This window comes from Psittacula echo (genome assembly GCF_963264785.1).
Source record: "Psittacula echo genome assembly, contig: SCAFFOLD_180, whole genome shotgun sequence".
In the NCBI taxonomy this organism is placed as follows: domain Eukaryota; kingdom Metazoa; phylum Chordata; class Aves; order Psittaciformes; family Psittacidae; genus Psittacula; species Psittacula echo.
Genome location: NW_027664238.1, coordinates 1 through 19,298, shown reverse-complemented (window position 1 = coordinate 19,298; position 19,298 = coordinate 1). Strand labels below are relative to the sequence as shown.

The following is a 19,298-nucleotide window of genomic DNA, read 5'->3' as shown; positions in this document are numbered from 1 at the left end:
GCGCCTGCTCGTAGCTGTGCTATGGGATGCTATGGGTGCTATAGGGCTCTATAGGGCGCTGTGGGTGCTATAGGGCTCTATAGGGCTCTCTGGGTGCTATAGGGCTCTATAGGGCTCTCTGGGTGCTATAGGGCTCTATAGGGCTCTGTGGGTGCTATAGGGCTCTATAGGGCTCTCTGGGTGCTATAGGGCTCTATAGGGCTCTCTGGGTGCTATAGGGCTCTATAGGGCTCTCTGGGTGCTATAGGGCTCTATAGGGCTCTGTGGGTGCTATAGGGCTCTATAGGGCTCTCTGGGTGCTATAGGGCTCTATAGGGCTCTCTGGGTGCTATAGGGCTCTATAGGGCTCTATAGGGCGCTGTGGGCGCGCTCACCCGCAGGATGCTCAGCGCCTGCTCGTAGCTGTGCTATGGGATGCTATGGATGCTATAGGGCTCTATAGGGCGCTGTGGGTGCTATAGGGCTCTATAGGGCTCTGTCGGTGCTATAGGGCTCTATAGGGTTCTCTGGGTGCTATAGGGCTCTATAGGGCTCTGTGGGTGCTATAGGGCTCTATAGGGCGCTGTGGGTGCTATAGGGCTCTATAGGGCTCTGTGGGTGCTATAGGGCTCTATAGGGCGCTGTGGGTGCTATAGGGCTCTATAGGGCTCTGTGGGTGCTATAGGGCTCTATAGGGCTCTGTGGGTGCTATAGGGCTCTATAGGGCGCTATGGGTGCTATAGGGCTCTATAGGGCGCTGTGGGTGCTATAGGGCTCTATAGGGCTCTGTGGGTGCTATAGGGCTCTATAGGGCTCTGTGGGTGCTATAGGGCTCTATAGGGCTCTATAGGGCGCTGTGGGTGCTATAGGGCTCTATAGGGCTCTCTGGGTGCTATACGGCTCTATAGGGCTCTGTGGGTGCTATAGGGCTCTATAGGGCTCTATAGGGCTCTGTGGGTGCTATAGGGCTCTATAGGGCTCTATAGGGCGCTGTGGGCGCGCTCACCCGCAGGATGCTCAGCGCCTGCTCGTAGCTGTGCTATGGGATGCTATGGGTGCTATAGGGCTCTATAGGGCTCTATAGGGCGCTGTGGGCGCGCTCACCCGCAGGATGCTCAGCGCCTGCTCGTAGTTGCGGTGCCTCAGCTCCATCTCGCCGAACTCGCACCAAACGGCGGCCAAGTCCTCGACGTGGCGGAACCGCACCTGGGTGGCCTTGGACAGGATCGTGCGGGCCTGGGGCACAGCGACAGCGACGTGGGGATGGGGACAGAGAGGGGGCAGCTGGGCTCTGGGGACCAGTGGGGATGGGGGTCCCCACGGACGGGTGTTGGTGCCCCCACGGACGGGTGTTGGTGCCCCACGGACGGGTGTTGGTGCCCCCGTGCCCCCGGGCTCACTCACGTCCTCCAGCTGCCCGTTGTCCTCATAGAAGCGGGCAAAGGCGACCCAGAGCCCGTGCGGGCGCCCGGTGGCCTTGCTGGGCTCCACAGTGCGCACGGCCTCCGTGTACGTGTGGATGATCTGCGCCGGGGGGACACGGCCGTCACCCCCCATGGCCCCCGCACCCCCCATGGCCCCGTACCCCCCATGGCCCCGCACCCCCCATGGCCCCGCACCCCCCATGGTCCCCGTACCCCCCAATGCCCCCGCACCCCCCATGGCCCCCGCACCCCCCCAATGCCCCTGTACCCCCCCGGCACCTGCTCGGGCTGCCCCTGGTGCAGCTGGACCCGCTTGTGCCACTCGTGGACGTTGTGCGGGTTCTGCCGCAAGAGGACGCTGTTGAGCAGCAGCGGCCGCCGGGCCATGAGGCGCTCGAAGCGCGCCAGGCGCAGCTCCAGCTCCACCTCCTCTGCGGGGGAGAGAGGGAAGGGGAATGGGAATGGGAATGGGATAGGGGGTATGGGATATGGGGTATGGGATATGGGATATGGGATACGGGATATGGGGTATGGGATATGGGGTATGGGATATGGGATACGGGATATGGGGTATGGGATATGGGATATGGGGTATGGGATATGGGGTATGGGATATGGGGTATGGGGTATGGGATATGGGGTATGGGGTATGGGATATGGGGTATGGGGTATGGGATATGGGATACGGGATATGGGGTATGGGATATGGGGTATGGGATATGGGGTATGGGATATGGGGTATGGGATATGGGATATGGGGTATGGGATATGGGGTATGGGATATGGGGTATGGGATATGGGGTATGGGGTATGGGATATGGGATATGGGGTATGGGATATGGGATATGGGATATGGGGTATGGGATATGGGGTATGGGGTATGGGGTATGGGGTATGGGATATGGGGTATGGGATATGGGGTATGGGGTATGGGATATGGGGTATGGGATATGGGGTATGGGATATGGGATATGGGATATGGGGTATGGGATATGGGGTATGGGATATGGGGTATGGGGTATGGGGTATGGGATATGGGATATGGGGTATAGGATATGGGATATGGGATATGGGGTATGGGATATGGGGTATGGGATATGGGGTATGGGGTATGGGATATGGGGTATGGGATATGGGGTATGGGGTATGGGATATGGGGTATGGGGTATGGGATATGGGATATGGGGTATGGGATATGGGGTATGGGGTATGGGATATGGGATATGGGGTATGGGATATGGGGTATGGGGTATGGGATATGGGATATGGGGTATGGGATATGGGGTATGGGGTATGGGATATGGGGTATGGGGTATGGGATATGGGGTATGGGGTATGGGGTATGGGGTATGGGATATGGGGTATGGGGTATGGGATATGGGATATGGGGTATGGGATATGGGGTATGGGGTATGGGATATGGGATATGGGGTATGGGATATGGGGTATGGGGTATGGGATATGGGATATGGGGTATGGGATATGGGGTATGGGGTATGGGATATGGGGTATGGGGTATGGGATATGGGGTATGGGGTATGGGGTATGGGGTATGGGATATGGGGTATGGGGTATGGGATATGGGATATGGGGTATGGGATATGGGGTATGGGGTATGGGGTATGGGGTATGGGGTATGGGGTATGGGATATGGGATATGGGGTATGGGGTATGGGGTATGGGGTATGGGATATGGGGTATGGGATATGGGATATGGGGTATGGGATATGGGATATGGGATATGGGATATGGGATATGGGGTATGGGGTATGGGGTATGGGATATGGGATATGGGATATGGGGTATGGGATATGGGGTATGGGATATGGGATATGGGGTATGGGGTATGGGATATGGGGTATGGGGTATGGGGTATGGGATATGGGGTATGGGGTATGGGATATGGGGTATGGGATATGGGATATGGGGTATGGGGTATGGGATATGGGGTATGGGGTATGGGATATGGGATATGGGGTATGGGGTATGGGGTATGGGGTATGGGATATGGGGTATGGGATATGGGGTATGGGGTATGGGGTATGGGGTATGGGATATGGGGTATGGGATATGGGATATGGGATATGGGGTATGGGATATGGGGTATGGGATATGGGGTATGGGGTATGGGATATGGGATATGGGGTATGGGATATGGGATATGGGATATGGGGTATGGGATATAGGATATGGGGTATGGGATATGGGGTATGGGATATGGGGTATGGGATATGGGGTATGGGATATGGGGTATGGGATATGGGGTATGGGATATGGGGTATGGGATATGGGATATGGGATATGGGGTATGGGATATAGGATATGGGGTATGGGATATGGGGTATGGGATATGGGGTATGGGATATGGGATATGGGATATGGGGTATGGGGTATGGGATATGGGGTATGGGATATGGGGTATGGGGTATGGGGTATGGGGTATGGGGTATGGGGTATGGGATATGGGGTATGGGGTATGGGGTATGGGATATGGGGTATGGGATATGGGGTATGGGGTATGGGATATGGGGTATGGGATATGGGGTATGGGATATGGGGTATGGGATATGGGATATGGGATACGGGGTATGGGATATGGGATATGGGATATGGGGTATGGGATATAGGATATGGGGTATGGGATATGGGGTATGGGATATGGGGTATGGGATATGGGGTATGGGATATGGGGTATGGGGTATGGGATATGGGGTATGGGATATGGGATATGGGGTATGGGATATGGGATATGGGATATGGGGTATGGGGTATGGGATATGGGGTATGGGGTATGGGATATGGGGTATGGGATATGGGATATGGGGTATGGGATATGGGGTATGGGGTATGGGATATGGGATATGGGGTATGGGGTATGGGGTATGGGGTATGGGATGTGGGATATGGGGTATGGGGTATGGGGTATGGGGTATGGGGTATGGGATATGGGGTATGTGGTATGGGGTATGGGATATGGGATATGGGATATGGGGTATGGGGTATGGGATATGGGATATGGGATATGGGGTATGGGGTATGGGATATGGGGTATGGGATATGGGGTATGGGGTATGGGGTATGGGATATGGGGTATGGGGTATGGGATATGGGGTATGGGATATGGGGTATGGGGTATGGGATATGGGATATGGGATATGGGGTATGGGATATGGGATATGGGGTATGGGATATGGGATATGGGGTATGGGGTATGGGGTATGGGGTATGGGGTATGGGGTATGGGATATGGGGTATGGGGTATGGGGTATGGGGTATGGGATATGGGGTATGGGATATGGGGTATGGGGTATGGGATATGGGATATGGGATATGGGGTATGGGGTATGGGGTATGGGGTATGGGGTATGGGATATGGGGTATGGGGTATGGGGTATGGGGTATGGGATATGGGGTATGGGATATGGGGTATGGGGTATGGGGTATGGGGTATGGGGTATGGGATATGGGGTATGGGGTATGGGGTATGGGGTATGGGGTATGGGATATGGGGTATGGGATATGGGGTATGGGGTATGGGATATGGGATATGGGATATGGGGTATGGGGTATGGGGTATGGGGTATGGGATATGGGATATGGGATATGGGATATGGGGTATGGGGTATGGGGTATGGGGTATGGGATATGGGGTATGGGGTATGGGATATGAGGTATGGGGTATGGGGTATGGGGTATGGGGTATGGGGTATGGGGTATGGGGTATGGGATATGGGGTATGGGGTATGGGGTATGGGATATGGGATATGGGATATGGGGTATGGGGTATGGGGTATGGGGTATGGGATATGGGGTATGGGGTATGGGATATGGGATATGGGATATGGGGTATGGGGTATGGGATATGGGGTATGGGATATGGGGTATGGGATATGGGGTATGGGATATGGGATATGGGATATGGGATATGGGATATGGGATATGGGGTATGGGATATGGGATATGGGATATGGGATATGGGGTATGGGATATGGGGTATGGGATATGGGATATGGGGTATGGGATATGGGGTATGGGATATGGGGTATGGGATATGGGGTATGGGATATGGGGTATGGGATATGGGATATGGGATATGGGATATGGGGTATGGGATATGGGGTATGGGATATGGGATATGGGGTATGGGATATGGGGTATGGGATATGGGGTATGGGATATGGGGTATGGGATATGGGATATGGGATATGGGATATGGGATATGGGGTATGGGATATGGGGTATGGGATATGGGATATGGGATATGGGATATGGGATATGGGGTATGGGATATGGGGTATGGGATATGGGATATGGGGTATGGGGTATGGGATATGGGATATGGGGTATGGGGTATGGGATATGGGGTATGGGGTATGGGATATGGGATATGGGGTATGGGATATGGGATATGGGGTATGGGGTATGGGATATGGGATATGGGGTATGGGGTATGGGATATGGGATATGGGGTATGGGATGTGGGATGTGGGATACGGGGCCATGGGGCCAGCAGGACACAGACCCCCTCCTCACCATCGGGCTCCGGGCGAAGCGGGCTCTGGGCCGTGCTCTCGAGGCGGGCGGCGATGAGGCTCTCCTCGAAGTGAGCGTAGCTGTCAAAGACCTGCGTGAAGTCCCGCACCGTCATCACCGTCTGCACCGCCTCCTCGTAGACGTCCCGCGCCTGCGGGCAACGGGGCTCAGAGCGGGGCCGCCACCGGCAAGGATGGGATGGGGATGGCCAGGGGGTGATGGAGGAGAAAGGGAATGGGATGGGATGGGGATGGCCAGGGGGTGATGGAGGAGAAAGGGGATGGGATGGGATGGGGATGGCCAGGGGGTAATGGAGGAGAAAGGGAATGGGATGGGATGGGGATGGCCAGGGGGTGATGGAGGAGAAAGGAGATGGGATGGGATGGGGATGGCCAGGGGGTGATGGAGGAGAAAGGGAATGGGATGGGATGGGGATGGCCAGGGGGTGATGGAGGAGAAAGGGAATGGGGTGGGATCGGGATGGCCAGGGGGTGATGGAGGAGAAAGGGAATGGGATGGGATGGGGATGGCCAGGGGGTGATGGAGGAGAAAGGGAATGGGATGGGATGGGGATGGCCAGGGGGTAATGGAGGAACTCATAGGAGCCCATAGGAACCCATAGGCACCCATAGATACCCATAGATACCCATAGGTACCCATAGGTGCCCATAGGAGCCCATAGGCACCCATAGATACCCATAGATACCCATAGGTACCTATTGGTGCCCATAGGAGCCCATAGGCATCCATAGATACCCATAGATACCCATAGGTACCCATAGGTGCCCATAGGTACCCATAGGTACCCATAGGTGCCCATAGGTACCCATAGGTACCCATAGGTGCCCATAGGTACCCATAGGTGCCCATAGGTGCCCATAGGTACCCATAGGTGCCCATAGGCGCCCATAGGAGCCCACAGGGGCCCACAGGAGGGGCGGGGGTGCCGTCACCTTCTCGAAGTGGCCGCTGCGGATGCAGCTCTCGGCCAGGGCGCCCCAGAGGCGGCCCCGCTGGTCCGTGAAGCGCGTGAGGCCCCCCCGGATGATGGCGCCCGCGTCCAGGGAGCGGATGCGCTCCGGGTGCTGCGAGAGCAGCGAGCACAGCTCCTGCCACAGCTGCGGGGAGCACCCATAGCGATACAGCACCCATAGGGATACAGCACCCATAGGGACAGCACCCATAGGGACAGCACCCATAGGGATACAGCACCCATAGCGATACAGCACCCATAGGGATACAGCACCCATAGGGATACAGCACCCATAGCGATACAGCACCCATAGGGATACAGCACCCATAGGGATACAGCACCCATAGGGATACAGCACCCATAGCGATACAGCACCCATAGGGATACAGCACCCATAGGGATACAGCACCCATAGGGATACAGCACCCATAGGGATACAGCACCCATAGCGATACAGCACCCATAGGGATACAGCACCCATAGGGATACAGCACCCATAGGGACAGCACCCATAGGGATACAGCACCCAGAGGGACAGCACCCATAGGGATACAGCACCCATAGGGACAGCACCCATAGGGATACAGCACCCATAGGGATACAGCACCCATAGGGACAGCACCCATAGGGATACAGCACCCATAGGGATACAGCACCCATAGGGACAGCACCCATAGGGATACAGCACCCATAGGGACAGCACCCATAGGGACAGCACCCATAGGGACAGCACCCATAGGGATACAGCACCCATAGGGAGACAGCACCCATAGGGACAGCACCCATAGGGACAGCACCCATAGGGATACAGCACCCATAGGGACAGCACCCATAGGGATACAGCACCCATAGGGACAGCACCCATAGGGACAGCACCCATAGGGATACAGCACCCATAGGGACAGCACCCATAGGGACAGCACCCATAGCGATACAGCACCCATAGGGATACAGCACCCAAAGGGACAGCACCCATAGGGATACAGCACCCATAGGGACAGCACCCATAGGGACAGCACCCATAGGGACAGCACCCATAGGGATACAGCACCCATAGGGATACAGCACCCATAGGGACAGCACCCATAGGGACAGCACCCATAGGGATACAGCACCCATAGGGATACAGCACTCATAGGGACAGCACCCATAGGGATACAGCACCCATAGGGACAGCACCCATAGGGACAGCACCCAGAGGGACCCTCCCAGCACTCATGGCAGACCACTGAATCCCCCATCACCCCTGGGTCCCATCACTCCCCATCCCTCCCAAGTCCCATGGCCCCCAGTACCCCCGGGTACCCCCCCCACCCTTGGGTGCCCCCCCCCCCCTTGTGTGTCCCCCCAACCTTGAGTGCCCCCCAGCCTTCTTGGGTGCCCCCCCACCCCCGAGTGCCCCCCCCCCTCCTTGGGTGCCCCCCCCACCCTTGGGTGCCCCCCACCTTTGGGTGCCCCCACCCTTGGGTCCCCCCCCCCCACCCTTGGGTGCCCCCCCCCCCTCATGGGTGCCCCCCCCACCCTTGGGTGCCCCCCACCCTTTGGTGCCCCCACCCTTGGGTCCCCCCCCCCACCCTTGGGTGCCCCCCCCACCCTTGGGTGCCCCCCCCCTCCTTGGGTGCCCCCCCCACCCTTGGGTGCCCCCCACCCTTTGGTGCCCCCACCCTTGGGTCCCCCCCCCCACCCTTGGGTGCCCCCCACCCTTTGGTGCCCCCACCCTTGGGGACCCCCCCCACTCTTGGGTGCCCCCCCCACCCTCGAGTGCCCCCCCCCCCCTCGGGTGCCCCCCACCCTTGGGTCCCCACCCCCCCCCTTGGGTGCCCCCCCCACCCTCGAGTGCCCCCCCCCTCCTTGGGTGCCCCCCCCCCTCCTTGGGTGCCCCCCCCACCCTTGGGTGCCCCCCCACCCTTTGGTGCCCCCACCCTTGGGTCCCCCCCCCCACCCTTGGGTGCCCCCCACCCTTTGGTGCCCCCACCCTTGGGTGCCCCCCCCACCCTTGGGTGCCCCCCCACCCTCGATTGCCCCCCCACCCTCGGGTGCCCCCCCCCCTTGGGTCCCCACCCCCCTCCTTGGGTGCCCCCCCCACCCTCGAGTGCCCCCACCCTCCTTGGGTGCCCCCCCACCCTTGGGTGCCCTCCCCCCCTTGGGTGCCCCCCCCCCCTTGGGTGCCCCCCCCCCCCCTTGGGTCCCCACCCCTCCCCTTGGGTGCCCCCCCCACCCTCGAGTGCCCCCCCCCCTCCTTGGGTGCCCCCCCACCCTTGGGTGCCCCCCCCCCTTGGGTGCCCCTCCCCCCCTCGGGTGCCCCCCCCCTCACCTGGTAGTTGGACTTGCCGTGCCGGGACACAAAGCGCTCGTCATTGACGAGCTGGGCCAAGCGCGTGGCGGCCTCATCCAGGCGCCCGGCGGCGCACAGGTACCCCACGAACTCCTCTGCGCTCTCGGGGCTCAGCTGGGGGGGGGCAACAGCGTCACCGCCGCGGGGTGACACCAAGGGGTGCACCCCCCCCTCAGGGTGACACCAAGGGGTGCACCCCCCCTTCAGGGTGACACCAAGGGGTGCACCCCCCCCTTCAGGGTGACACCAAGGGGCGCACCCCCCCCTCAGGGTGACACCAAGGGGTGCACCCCCCCTTCAGGGTGACACCAAGGGGCGCACCCCCCCCTCAGGGTGACACCAAGGGGTGCACCCCCCCCTTCAGGGTGACACCAAGGGGTGCACCCCCCCCTTCAGGGTGACACCAAGGGGCGCACCCCCCCCTCAGGGTGACACCAAGGGGTGAACCCCCCCTTCAGGGTGACACCAAGGGGCGCACCCCCCCCTCAGGGTGACACCAAGGGGTGCACCCCCCCCTTCAGGGTGACACCAAGGGGTGCACCCCCCCCTTTAGGGTGACACCAAGGGGTGAACCCCCCTCTTTAGGGTGACACCAAGGGGTGCACCCCCCCTTCAGGGTGACACCAAGGGGTGCACCCCCCCTTCAGGGTGACACCAAGGGGTGAACCCCCCCCTCAGGGTGACACCAAGGGGTGAACCCCCCCTTTAGGGTGACACCAAGGGGTGCACCCCCCCCTTTAGGGTGACACCAAGGGGTGCACCCCCCCTTCAGGGTGACACCAAGGGGCGCACCCCCCCCTCAGGGTGACACCAAGGGGTGCACCCCCCCCTTCAGGGTGACACCAAGGGGTGCACCCCCCCTTTAGGGTGACACCAAGGGGTGCACCCCCCCCTTTAGGGTGACACCAAGGGGTGAACCCCCCCCTTCAGGGTGACACCAAGGGGTGAACCCCCCCTTCAGGGTGACACCAAGGGGCGCACCCCCCCCTTCAGGGTGACACCAAGGGGTGCACCCCCCCCTTCAGGGTGACACCAAGGGGTGCACCCCCCACTTTAGGGTGACACCAAGGGGTGCACCCCCCCCTTCAGGGTGACACCAAGGGGCGCACCCCCCCCTTCAGGGTGACACCAAGGGGTGAACCCCCCCCTCAGGGTGACACCAAGGGGTGCACCCCCCCCTCAGGGTGACACCAAGGGGTGCACCCCCCCCTTCAGAGTGACACCAAGGGGTGCACCCCCCCTTCAGGGTGACACCAAGGGGTGCACCCCCCCCTTCAGGGTGACACCAAGGGGTGCACCCCCCCTTTAGGGTGACACCAAGGGATGCACCCCCCCTTCAGGGTGACACCAAGGGGTGAACCCCCCCCTTCAGGGTGACACCAAGGGGTGAACCCCCCCTTCAGGGTGACACCAAGGGGCGCACCCCCCCCTTCAGGGTGACACCAAGGGGTGCACCCCCCCTTCAGGGTGACACCAAGGGGCGCACCCCCCCCTTCAGGGTGACACCAAGGGGTGAACCCCCCCCCTTCAGGGTGACACCAAGGGGCGCACCCCCCCCTTCAGGGTGACACCAAGGGGCGCACCCCCCCCTTCAGGGTGACACCAAGGGGTGAACCCCCCCCTTTAGGGTGACACCAAGGGGTGCACCCCCCCCTTTAGGGTGACACCAAGGGGTGAACCCCCCCTTCAGGGTGACACCAAGGGGTGCACCCCCCCCCTTCAGGGTGACACCAAGGGGTGAACCCCCCCTTCAGGGTGACACCAAGGGGTGCACCCCCCCCCTTTAGGGTGACACCAAGGGGCGCACCCCCCCCTTCAGGGTGACACCAAGGGGCGCACCCCCCCCTTCAGGGTGACACCAAGGGGTGAACCCCCCCCTTTAGGGTGACACCAAGGGGCGCACCCCCCCCCTTCAGGGTGACACCAAGGGGTGCACCCCCCCCTTCAGGGTGACACCAAGGGGCGCACCCCCCCCCTTCAGGGTGACACCAAGGGGTGAACCCCCCCTTCAGGGTGACACCAAGGGGCGAACCCCCCCTTCAGGGTGACACCAAGGGGTGAACCCCCCCTTTAGGGTGACACCAAGGGGCGCACCCCCCCCTCAGGGTGACACCAAGGGGTGAACCCCCCCTTCAGGGTGACACCAAGGGGCGAACCCCCCCTTCAGGGTGACACCAAGGGGCGCACCCCCCCCTTCAGGGTGACACCAAGGGGTGCACCCCCCCCTTCAGGGTGACACCAAGGGGCGAACCCCCCCCTTCAGGGTGACACCAAGGGGTGAACCCCCCCTTCAGGGTGACACCAAGGGGTGCACCCCCCCTTCAGAGTGACACCAAGGGGTGCACCCCCCCCTTCAGGGTGACACCAAGGGGTGCACCCCCCCCTTCAGGGTGACACCAAGGGGTGAACCCCCCCTTCAGGGTGACACCAAGGGGTGAACCCCCCCTTTAGGGTGACACCAAGGGGTGCACCCCCCCCTTCAGGGTGACACCAAGGGGTGCACCCCCCTCTTTAGGGTGACACCAAGGGGTGAACCCCCCCTTCAGGGTGACACCAAGGGGTGCACCCCCCCCTTCAGGGTGACACCAAGGGGTGCACCCTCCTCTTTAGGGTGATACCATGACCTGTATCGCCATCATGGGGTGACACTATGGCCTGTACCATCAGCCTGGACTGCCACCGTGGGGTGTAACGCTGCCATAGGGTGACAGCACGGCTTTTAGCACTGCCTTACGGTGACACCATGGCGCACACCCTGCTATAGGCTGATGGTACTGCTGGTAGCACCCTGCACTAATGTTTTGGGGTGTGCCACTGCTATAGGGTGACACTGCTACCTTGAGGAAGCGGCAGCGCACACGTGCTGGGTACACCCGCACACAGGTGCACCCACAGCAGGAACACCCACACTGCAGTACCTTAAGGAAGTGGTGGTACAGCCACACAGAGGTACACCCAGACTGGCTACACCCGCCCCGCAGTACCTTGAGAACGTGGCAGTACACCCTCACAGCGTACACCCACACACATGTACACCTGCACTGCGTACATCTGCACACAGCTACACCCGCCCAGGGTACACCCCCACATGGGTACACCCCCACATGGGTACACCCGCCTGGGTACACCCCCACATGGGTACACCCCCACATGGGTACACCCGCCTGGGTACACCCCCACATGGGTACACCCCCACATGGGTACACCCGCCTGGGTACACCCCCACATGGGTACACCCCCACATGGGTACACCCACACTGGGTACACCCCCAAATGGGTACACCCGCACATGGGTACACCCCCACATGGGTACACCCACACTGGGTACACCCCCAAATGGGTACACCCGCACTGGGTACACCCCCACATGGGTACACCCCCAAATGGGTACACCCGCACATGGGTACACCCCCACATGGGTACACCCCCAAATGGGTACACCCGCACATGGGTACACCCACACTGGGTACACCCCCAAATGGGTACACCCGCATTGGAAACACCCCCACATGGGTACACCCCCACATGGGTACACCCGCACTGGGTACACCCGCACTGGGTACACCCCCACATGGGTACACCCCCACATGGGTACACCCCCACATGGGTACACCCGCACTGGGTACACCCCCACATGGGTACACCCCCACATGGGTACACCCGCACTGGGTACACCCGCACTGGGTACACCCCCACATGGGTACACCCCCACATGGGTACACCCGCATTGGGAACACCCCCACATGGGTACACCCCCACATGGGTACACCCGCACTGGGTACACCCGCACTGGGTACACCCCCACATGAGTACACCCCCACATGGGTACACCTGCACTGGGAACACCCCCACATGGGTACACCCCCACATGGGTACACCCCCACATGGGTACACCCCCACATGGGTACACCCGCACTGGGTACACCCCCACATGGGTACACCTGCACTGGGTACACCCCCACAGGGGTACACCCGCACATGGGTACACCCGCACTGGGAACACCCCCACATGGGTACACCCGCACATGGGTACACCTGCACTGGGTACACCCCCACAGGGGTACACCCGCACATGGGTACACCCGCACTGGGAACACCCCCACATGGGTACACCCGCACTGGGTACACCCCCACATGGGTACACCCCCACATGGGTACACCCCCACATGGATACACCCCCACATGGGTACACCCCCACATGGGTACACCCGCCCCGCACACCTTGAGGAAGCGGCGGTACACCCGCACGGCAGTCTCGGGCAGCGGGTACCGCCGCACAAACTGCAGGTAGAGCGGCCAGACGCGGTGGTGCTGGGTGATGGGCAGCGCCCGCAGCGCCCGGTCGAAGGTGCGGCGCGTCCGCGTGATCCGGCCTTGGTCCACCAGGAACTGGCAGTAATCCAGCCAGATGCGCGGCATCTGCGGGCGTGGGGGGGTTATGGGGCTGGGGGGCAGCGATGGGGCTGGGGGGCAGCGATGGGGCTGGGGGGCAGCGATGGGGCTGGGGGGCAGAGATGGGGCTGGGGGGCAGAGATGGGGCTGGGGGGCAGAAATGGGGCTGGGGGGGCAGCGATGGGGCTGGGGGGCAGAGATGGGGCTGGGGGGCAGCGATGGGGCTGGGGGGGCAGAGATGGGGCTGGGGGGGCAGAGATGGGGCTGGGGGGCAGAAATGGGGCTGGGGGGGCAGCGATGGGGCTGGGGGGCAGAAATGGGGCTGGGGGGGCAGAGATGGGGCTGGGGGGCAGCGATGGGGCTGGGGGGGCAGCGATGGGGCTGGGGGGCAGAGATGGGGCTGGGGGGGCAGCGATGGGGCTGGGGGGGGCAGAGATGGGGCTGGGGGGCAGCGATGGGGCTGGGGGGGCAGAGATGGGGCTGGGGGGCAGCGATGGGGCTGGGGGGCAGCGATGGGGCTGGGGGGGCAGAGATGGGGCTGGGGGGGCAGCGATGGGGCTGGGGGGGCAGCGATGGGGCTGGGGGGCAGAGATGGGGCTGGGGGGCAGAGATGGGGCTGGGGGGCAGCGATGGGGCTGGGGGGGCAGAGATGGGGCTGGGGGGCAGCGATGGGGCTGGGGGGCAGCGATGGGGCTGGGGGGCAGAGATGGGGCTGGGGGGCAGCGATGGGGCTGGGGGGGCAGCGATGGGGCTGGGGGGCAGCGATGGGGCTGGGGGGCAGCGATGGGGCTGGGGGGCAGCGATGGGGCTGGGGGGCAGAGATGGGGCTGGGGGGGCAGCGATGGGGCTGGGGGGGCAGAGATGGGGCTGGGGGGCAGCGATGGGGCTGGGGGGGCAGAGATGGGGCTGGGGGGCAGCGATGGGGCTGGGGGGCAGCGATGGGGCTGGGGGGGCAGAGATGGGGCTGGGGGGCAGCGATGGGGCTGGGGGGGCAGCGATGGGGCTGGGGGGGCAGCGATGGGGCTGGGGGGCAGAGATGGGGCTGGGGGGCAGCGATGGGGCTGGGGGGCAGCGATGGGGCTGGGGGGGCAGAGATGGGGCTGGGGGGGCAGCGATGGGGCTGGGGGGCAGCGATGGGGCTGGGGGGCAGAGATGGGGCTGGGGGGCAGCGATGGGGCTGGGGGGCAGAGATGGGGCTGGGGGGCAGAGATGGGGCTGGGGGGCAGCGATGGGGCTGGGGGGGCAGCGATGGGGCTGGGGGCAGCGATGGGGCTGGGGGGCAGAGATGGGGCTGGGGGGCAGAGATGGGGCTGGGGGGGTCTTGTCCCCAGGTGCCCCCCATCACCTTGTGCATGAAGACGAGGGCTCGCTCGTGGCAGGCGTTGGCCTCCTCATAGGCCGGGTCCGTGGGGCAGCGGCCCTTGACCTGCTGCCGGCGGTGCCGCAGGTACTGGTACCACAGCTTGTAACTGGGGACAGCAGCGGGACACCCACTGTGACACCAGTGACACCCAGTGACACCCAGTGACACCCACTGTGACACCAGTGACACCCAGTGACACCCACTGTGACACCAGTGACACCCAGTGACACCCAGTGACACCCACTGTGACACCAGTGACACCCAGTGACACCCACTGTGACACCAGTGACACCCAGTGACACCCACTGTGACACCCACTGTGACACCAGTGACACCCAGTGACACCCAGTGACACCCACTGTGACACCCACTGTGACACCCACTGTGACACCCACTGTGACACCAGTGACACCCAGTGACACCCACTGTGACACCAGTGACACCCAGTGACACCCAGTGACACCCAGTGACACCCACTGTGACACCCACTGTGACACCAGTGACACCCAGTGACACCCAGTGACACCAGTGACACCCACTGTGACACCCACTGTGACACCCACTGTGACACCAGTGACACCCAGTGACACCCACTGTGACACCAGTGACACCCAGTGACACCCAGTGACACCCAGTGACACCCACTGTGACACCCACTGTGACACCAGTGACACCCAGTGACACCCACTGTGACACCAGTGACACCCAGTGACACCCAGTGACACCCAGTGACACCCACTGTGACACCCACTGTGACACCAGTGACACCCAGTGACACCCAGTGACACCCAGTGACACCCACTGTGACACCCACTGTGACACCCACTGTGACACCAGTGACACCCAGTGACACCCACTGTGACACCAGTGACACCCAGTGACACCCAGTGACACCCACTGTGACACCCACTGTGACACCCACTGTGACACCAGTGACACCCAGTGACACCCACTGTGACACCAGTGACACCCAGTGACACCCACTGTGACACCCAGTGACACCCACTGTGACACCCAGTGACACCAGTGACACCCAGTGACACCCAGTGACACCAGTGACACCCACTGTGACACCCACTGTGACACCCAGTGACACCCAGTGACACCCACTGTGACACCCAGTGACACCCACTGTGACACCCACTGTGACACCCAGTGACACCCAGTGACACCCACTGTGACACCCACTGTGACACCCACTGTGACACCCACTGTGACACCCACTGACAGACACCCCCATGTCCCACCAGGCCAGGCAATCAGAGCCATGGTTCATAGCTCCTATCTCAGTCTCTAAGGCTCCCTGTGGGTCCCCATAGCCCAAACCCCACATCCTGTACCCCCTGTACCCTCCGTACCCCCCGTTACCCCCCGTACCCTCTGTACCCCCCGTACCCCCTGTACCCCCCGTACCCTCTGTACCCCCCGTACCCTCTGTACCCTCTGTACCCTCTGTACCCCCCGTACCCCCCGTACCCTCTGTACCCCCCGTACCCTCTGTACCCTCTGTACCCTCTGTACCCCCCGTACCCCCCGTACCCTCTGTACCCCCCGTACCCTCTGTACCCCCCGTACCCTCTGTACCCTCTGTACCCTCTGTACCCCCCGTACCCCCCGTACCCCCCGTACCCCCCGTACCCTCTGTACCCCCCGCACCCTCTGTACCCTCTGTACCCTCTGTACCCCCCGTACCCCCCGTACCCTCTGTACCCTCTGTACCCCCCGTACCCTCTGTACCCCCCGTACCCTCTGTACCCCCCGTACCCTCTGTACCCTCTGTACCCCCCGTACCCTCTGTACCCTCCGTACCCTCTGTACCCTCTGTACCACCCCGTACCCTCTGTACCCCCCGTACCCTCTGTACCCCCCGTACCCTCTGTACCCTCCGTACCCTCTGTACCCCCCGCACCCTCCGTACCCTCTGTACCCCCCGTACCCTCTGTACCCCCCGTACCCCCCGTACCCCCCGTACCCTCTGTACCCCCCGTACCCTCTGTACCCCCCGTACCCTCTGTACCCTCTGTACCCTCTGTACCCCCCGTACCCCCCGTACCCCCCGTACCCCCCGTACCCTCTGTACCCCCCGCACCCTCTGTACCCTCTGTACCCTCTGTACCCCCGTACCCCCCGTACCCTCTGTACCCTCTGTACCCCCCGTACCCTCTGTACCCCCCGTACCCTCTGTACCCCCCGTACCCTCTGTACCCTCTGTACCCCCCGTACCCTCTGTACCCTCCGTACCCTCTGTACCCCCCGTACCCCCCGTACCCTCTGTACCCCCCGTACCCTCTGTACCCCCCGTACCCTCTGTACCCCCCGTACCCTCTGTACCCCCCGCACCCTCTGTACCCCCCGCACCCTCCGTACCCTCTGTACCCCCCGTACCCTCTGTACCCCCCGTACCCCCCGTACCCCCCGTACCCTCTGTACCCCCCGCACCCTCCGTACCCTCTGTACCCCCCGTACCCTCTGTACCCTCCGTACCCTCTGTACCCCCCGTACCCCCCGTACCCCCTGTACCCCCCGTACCCTCTGTACCCCCCGTACCCCCCGTACCCCCTGTACCCCCCGTACCCTCTGCACCCTCCGTACCCTCTGTACCCCCCGTACCCCCCGTACCCCCTGTACCACCCCGTACCCTCTGTACCCCCCGTACCCTCTGTACCCCCCGTACCCTCTGTACCCCCCGTACCCCCCGTACCCCACTCCCATCCCCACCTCCCCGGCAGCTGCCGGAGCCCGCGCTCGAAGAGGAGGTTGAGGCGGTGCCGCGGCCCCTTGAGGCGGCTCTGGGCATAGCGGAGCCAGCAGCGAACCGAGAACGGGCTCCGGAGCAGCTCCTCCTCGTGCTGCACATCCTCATCTTCCTGCCCGAGAGACCGGAGAGGGACCGGAGAGGGACGGGAGAGGGACGGGAGAGGGACGGGAGAGGGAAGGGAGAGGGAAGGGAGAGGGAAGGGAGAGGGAAGGGAGAGGGAAGGGAGAGGGACGGGAGAGGGACGGGAGAGGGAAGGGAGAGGGACGGGAGAGGGACCGGAGAGGGACGGGAGAGGGACGGAGAGGGAAGGGAGAGGGAAGGGAGAGGGAAGGGAGAGGGAAGGGAGAGGGAAGGGAGAGGGAAGGGAGAGGGACGGGAGAGGGACGGGAGAGGGAGGGAGGGAAGGGAGAGGGAAGGGAGAGGGAAGGGAGAGGGAAGGGAGAGGGAAGGGAGAGGGAAGGGAGAGGGAAGGGAGAGGGAAGGGAGAGGGAAGGGAGAGGGAAGGGAGAGGGAAGGGAGAGGGACGGGAGAGGGAAGGGAGAGGGACGGGAGAGGGACGGGAGAGGAAGGGAGAGGGAAGGGAGAGGGAAGGGAGAGGGAAGGGAGAGGGAAGGGAGAGGGAAGGGAGAGGGACGGGAGAGGGAAGGGAGAGGGAAGGGAGAGGGAAGGGAGAGGGACGGGAGAGGGACGGGAGAGGGAAGGGAGAGGGAAGGGAGAGGGAAGGGAGAGGGACGGGAGAGGGACGGGAGAGGGAAGGGAGAGGGAAGGGAGAGGGAAGGGAGAGGGACGGGAGAGGGACGGGAGAGGGACGGGAGAGGGACGGGAGAGGGAAGGGAGAGGGAAGGGAGAGGGACGGGAGAGGGACGGGAGAGGGACGGGAGAGGGAAGGGAGAGGGACGGGAGAGGGACGGGAGAGGGACGGGAGAGGGAAGGGAGAGGGAAGGAGAGGGACGGGAGAGGGACGGGAGAGGGACGGGAGAGGGAAGGGAGAGGGACGGGAGAGGGACGGGAGAGGGAAGGGAGAGGGAAGGGAGAGGGAAGGGAGAGGGAAGGGAGAGGGAAGGGAGAGGGAAGGGAGAGGGACGGGAGAGGGAAGGGAGAGGGACGGGAGAGGGACGGGAGAGGGAAGGGAGAGGGAAGGGAGAGGACGGGAGAGGGAAGGGAGAGGGACGGGAGAGGGACGGGAGAGGGAAGGGAGAGGGACGGGAGAGGGGACGGGAGAGGGACGGGAGAGGGACGGGAGAGGGAAGGGAGAGGGACGGGATAGGATAAGGATACCAATACGGTAAAACAGGAACACACCAGAAATAGCGATGGCACAAGGCAGGAATAGCAATAGAATAAAGCAAGAATACAACAGGGATAGCAACGAGATAAGCCAAGGATACCGACGGGATAGCGCAGCAATAGCGATGAGATAACGCATGGATAACGCTAGGAAAAGGCAAGAGTAACGATGGGATAGCGCAGGGATAGAGCTGGGAGAGCGTGAGCACAGCAGGGACACGGGCATGGGGAACAAGGGGGAATGGGGGCCATGG

The 19,298-nt window shown here is 62.5% G+C and overlaps 1 protein-coding gene across 1 annotated transcript in view; it reads right to left on the bottom strand.

Moving 5' to 3' along the window:
- The window catches only part of LOC308232622 (pre-mRNA-splicing factor SYF1-like), a gene marked incomplete at its 5' end in the record, with an annotated part of 28,589 nt that extends 10,672 nt beyond the window's left edge, over positions 1-17,917 (bottom strand). The window contains 9 exons of the mRNA XM_080639849.1: positions 1,084-1,215; positions 1,384-1,503; positions 1,683-1,834; positions 5,937-6,087; positions 6,890-7,054; positions 9,224-9,358; positions 13,466-13,663; positions 14,982-15,105; positions 17,718-17,917. Of these exons, the coding sequence (XP_080495975.1) occupies positions 1,084-1,215; positions 1,384-1,503; positions 1,683-1,834; positions 5,937-6,087; positions 6,890-7,054; positions 9,224-9,358; positions 13,466-13,663; positions 14,982-15,105; positions 17,718-17,917 (1,377 nt within the window). The remainder of the gene's footprint in view (positions 1-1,083; positions 1,216-1,383; positions 1,504-1,682; positions 1,835-5,936; positions 6,088-6,889; positions 7,055-9,223; positions 9,359-13,465; positions 13,664-14,981; positions 15,106-17,717) is intronic.
- Between the last annotated feature and the right edge of the window lie 1,381 nt (positions 17,918-19,298).